The sequence below is a fragment of the Mugil cephalus genome, chromosome 8 (assembly GCF_022458985.1).
Source record: "Mugil cephalus isolate CIBA_MC_2020 chromosome 8, CIBA_Mcephalus_1.1, whole genome shotgun sequence".
Taxonomy (NCBI): domain Eukaryota; kingdom Metazoa; phylum Chordata; class Actinopteri; order Mugiliformes; family Mugilidae; genus Mugil; species Mugil cephalus.
Genome location: NC_061777.1, coordinates 25,334,127 through 25,338,571, shown reverse-complemented (window position 1 = coordinate 25,338,571; position 4,445 = coordinate 25,334,127). Strand labels below are relative to the sequence as shown.

General features: G+C 44.6%; 1 protein-coding gene across 1 annotated transcript; it reads left to right on the top strand.

Annotated features, from left to right (window-relative positions):
- Positions 1 to 289: 289 nt before the first annotated feature.
- si:dkey-90l8.3 (LIM domain transcription factor LMO4-B) lies at positions 290 to 4,145 on the top strand. Its single transcript, XM_047592711.1, has 5 exons — positions 290 to 654; positions 1,339 to 1,580; positions 1,712 to 1,808; positions 2,123 to 2,281; positions 2,938 to 4,145. The coding sequence occupies exons 2-5, from the start codon at positions 1,363 to 1,365 to the stop codon at positions 2,944 to 2,946; spliced, it is 483 nt and encodes a 160-aa protein (XP_047448667.1). The 5' UTR covers positions 290 to 654; positions 1,339 to 1,362; the 3' UTR covers positions 2,947 to 4,145.
- The last annotated feature ends 300 nt before the right edge of the window (positions 4,146 to 4,445 follow it).

The window sequence follows — 4,445 nt, the reverse complement described above, 5'->3', positions numbered from 1 at the left end:
TGAAGCGGATTTGAAGTGAAATTTATTTCTGAGTAATGACACGAATATTTCCGAACACAGTAGTAGTATTTTTTTTCTCCCCAGCCATTTCAATGGCAGTATTTAGACTCTCAGTGAAATCCTGTGGCGAGCTTAAGGAATGTGAATGTGCATATTAATAAGCCACTATAAACTCATAAATCATTTTGACTGCGGACACGCCCCCTCTCTTCTCCTATTGGCTGCCGACCGCCTCTTGTCGGCTGCGCCCCCCTCCCCCTTTCCTCCTCCTCTCTGTAATTTAAATAGACCCTTGCGCAATTTGATGAATAGAGTCGCTGTCAAAAGACAGAGGGAGAGAGGACGAGTCGTTGACAGACTTATGTGACAGAGAGGAAGAGGAGAAGAAGAAGAAAAAGAAGAGGAGCCGCGGTGCGCCTCACCTCGCGTCTAGTTATTTTCCCCCCGCGGTGCTGGTGGATGTCGAGGAGAGTTTTGCTCAACTAGTACGGTCAAGGCGGCTTATGAATGTTGTGTTGCTTTAGACTGGAAGGCTATGGAGACCGGTACGCGTCACGTTTAAGTGCGGCTTTACAACTGCTGAAGAAGTTCCTGTGAATATTTTTTCCCCACCTCAAAGTTCTTGGCAGGAGGACCAGCATTTGTCTCGGCCAGGTAACGTACCTCTCCTTTTTTTCCGTCTGGTTTCCGCTGCGCGCGCGCATTTTCCGAGTGTCTCTTTCCTGTGAGCTCGTGCTCCTAAACACTGTGTTTCGGAAGCGATTATTCACTGAGGAATTATCAGCCAATGAATGCGGAAGAAGAAGGAAAAAAATAATACATTTAGAAACATTTTAATGCTTCGTTGGCTCATTATTGGCACTCTTCCAAAATTCCCCTCCTCCCCAAATTCACACACACACACACACACGCACGCATGCACGCACGCACACACACACACACACACACACACACACACACTGATGATACCTGTAAAAACACTTCCTTTGTCGGCCTACTTATCGAATTGATTGTATCTCATTTTTTAAAATATATATTAATGCTAAAACAAAAAACTTTAAGGAACAAACTTATACCGTTGTTTTTTTTTATTTTACCCTCTGCTTACTGTGTCCTGAAAAGTGTTGTTAGACAAAATTATTCCTAATATAGATTGTTTTGTAAAGATCAATCTGCATTTACTGATGCCACACATTCCGAAGGAAGATGTATTTCAAATGTTGCAAGCACAATTTTAATGTTTTCTGATAAGGTGATTATTCCAGGTATGTAGTAGAGTTTCTGTGCTGTAAATGTGGTCAGTGGAACACCTGTCGAACCTCTGCATCCTGTGTGCAGGAACCTTCGAGGGCCCACATCAGCATGGTGAACAGCCAAACGTCAGGTGTACCGACGGCCCCTGTTAGGTCCTGTGCAGGATGCGGGGGGAAGATAGCCGACCGCTTCCTGCTCTTCTCCATGGAGCGCTACTGGCACACGCGCTGCCTCAAGTGCTCTTGCTGCCAAGCCCAGCTGGGGGACATTGGCACCACCTGCTACAGCAAAGGGGGCATGATTCTGTGTCGGAGTGACTACATCAGGTGAGGAGGAGGAAGAGGTGGGAAGGGGAGGAACGGGGAGGGCAGAAGGAGGAGGGGAAGCTGCTGCTTTCAGGTTGTAAAGGCTGCGTAGGCTGAGGAATCTCTGTTGTTTTTTTGTTTTTTTTTCGCAGGCTGTTCGGGCACAGCGGGGCGTGCAGTGCCTGCGGCCAGTCGATCCCAGCCAACGAAATGGTGATGAGGGCACAGGGAAATGTTTACCACCTCAAGGTAAACCCTCAGCTCTCACGTCACTCTGCTTTGTCTCCTGCTGCTTGTTTGACAGAAACATCTGGGATTTGATGGGGGGAGAGAGAGAGTGAGATGGCAAGACGTGTCAGGAGACGAAGCAGTTGCACCTCCTTTTTTTTTTGTCTCATGTGCTCGCTCAAACTTTTAGATCTATTTTTAAAAAGCAAATTATACTGCAGTGTGGCTGTTTTTTAAGCTTCATTTAAGATGATGTTATTTTTTTTTTTTTATTATTCTGCTTATGAGGTTTTAATTTACTTAAATCTCTGTTTTTGATCTTCACTTCTCTGCAGTGTTTCAGCTGCGCCACCTGTAGAAACAGACTAATGCCCGGCGACCGCTTCCACTATATCAACGGTACAATCTTCTGTGAGCACGACAGACCCGGCGCTGCCTTGCTCAACAGCCACCTGCCTGCACTTCAGAGCAGCTCTGTGCTGACAGACCAGAAGGTGAATGATGGTCCTGCTGACACACTACAACGCAGTACTTGTAGCAGAGTGTAAACTTTCCTCACACGAACATCACTGCACTCTAACCTAAATTTTAAAATCAGGATGGGTTATTGATATGAATCGAAGCAGTGCCGTGGTTGCTTTGGCACCTTTCTGTGCTACGTAATACCACTACTCATTTTAATTTTCAACTGAAAGTAAGAATGCTAGACCCAAAAAGTAACTGGCCCTCAACCAGATGCAATAATAAAATATTACATATTAAAAATAATGTAATTCCCTTCTGCTGCATAATGAGCATTAAATACATTTTATTGTTTGTGTTTGTTAAACATCATTTTGAATCCAGGTGTTTTTAGAAGGAGTTTGGAAGGAATCTCTGAAAAATTTCGCTCAAAAATTGAATATAAATCTTTTTTTAAGAACTGAAATGATACCTTGGAACTGGTCTGGAAAAATCTTAACTTTGAAAAGCTACTGACACCTTAATGTAAGCAGTTATTTTATGTTGTTTCGGGATTTCCTAATTTGGAATAAATAGCATTACTGTCTGAGCTTTAAGGACTTTAAACAAATAACACATGTGAATGAGACGGAAGCAGAGACATAACCTGTAACACGTGTCGTGACCTTCTGTCTGGTCCTGTCTGCAGGTGTGCTGAGTGGCACGAGTGCTGCGTGAACTCGACTTCCCCCTTCTCTTCGGCCCGCTCCTCCTTTCCCACGACCGTCGCCATTGTTGTTGTGGAGTCTCATCGCCGCCCCACCTGCTCTGACCCTTCTCAGAGGACACCGTCCCTCATTCCAGATGTCCCTTCCCTCGTCACATCAAGAGACTTTCTGTACCGCATACGAAGTTAATGTTGTGGTCTGTACAAAGACTTAAAGAATATGTGTGGACTGCACTGGCAAAAGGCTCCTACAGGACTATGAGGATGCTGGAGGAAAACAATGACGAAAGCCAGTGTCAACTGGGGAGAGCGACTGAAAGATGCTTGAACGAACATTTGATGGACTGCTGTAAAATTACTGTCAAAGCTTTGCTTCCGTCCTGTGGCAATATTTCCTCCAAGCATCAGTGTTTTTAATGAACTCCCGCTCCCACTTGTATATGTTTCAACACACGGAGGACTGATGGTAAAATTGATGGATGTGGGGCCAAAAATTAAATTCAGAGTAGCGAAAACTGCTAAGTTTAAAAACCAGCATCTGACACTTTTGAAGCACTCAAGGAAAAACAAAAACCTGTTGCAGTTTTGTAAAAAAAATTCTCACATGCTCTGCACAACGAAGTGATTCAGTGACAGTTTTGTTGTTTTTCTGCTGTAGAGGTTTATTTCTGTTATCAGATGCCTGTTCAGTGTGTGGAAGGAAAAAAAAAAAACTTTTGTGGGGTTAAAAACAAAAATCCTATTAAAACGATTTTCCTGTAACATGTCACGAAGCGAGCTGAAGATCGTTCTGAAGGCCCTTAGTGGCATTAGTGTGGCGCTGCGTAGAATGGTACCTAACATGGTGGATCTTACTGGCTCTCTCACTTTCTTTAGCCGTGTATGGTGAAAACATGCCTGATTACCCTGAGGAATGGAATTAGGGGCTTGAGCTCTGACCATTTACAGAAGCAATTAAACATGAGCCCTGTATCTGTGCTGCTGGAGCTCCTGGGAGGCTGAACTTGGGGCATATCCCGTGGCTGACTGGCTCAGTGGCTGCCTGCCTTCCTCTAATAAAGCCTAATCTGAAAGCGGCTAATTAAAGGGGAGTGGCCCCCTCTACATCCAGAGCATTTGAAACAATCTGATGTATTTACTGTTTACCGTGTTCCAATTAAAGCTCCCACACAGCCTGGGTTTGTTTCCCACCGTAGCTCTTTGTTCTTCACCACTCTGCATGGCTTCTGAAAATTATTTTCCTGAGCTGCATCTAATTTGTTCTAACTCGGCGCGCCTTTTTAATACTACGTTGCAAACTTTTAAGTCACAGCACACCATCGGAGGTTGGGAGTTAATCTTGGTGTGATAGCGGCGGTGGAGTACACAGTGTGCAGGAAGCAGAAGATAGCATCTGCTCTACTTTCACACCTTGCCTGGGAGCATGGCAGCCATCAAACTTGCACCTTAATGCGCTTAGCTATTTCAAAACGTCCCACTTGTCATGGTAG

Bases quoted from the DNA above. Each gene is read 5' to 3' on its own strand.
- si:dkey-90l8.3 (XM_047592711.1), top strand. From the start codon at position 1,363: ATGGTGAACAGCCAAACGTCAGGTGTACCGACGGCCCCTGTTAGGTCC. The intron at 1,581-1,711 runs GTGAGGAGGAGG...TTTTTTTCGCAG, and splicing joins TGTCGGAGTGACTACATCAG to GCTGTTCGGGCACAGCGGGG. The intron at 1,809-2,122 runs GTAAACCCTCAG...ACTTCTCTGCAG, and splicing joins GAAATGTTTACCACCTCAAG to TGTTTCAGCTGCGCCACCTG.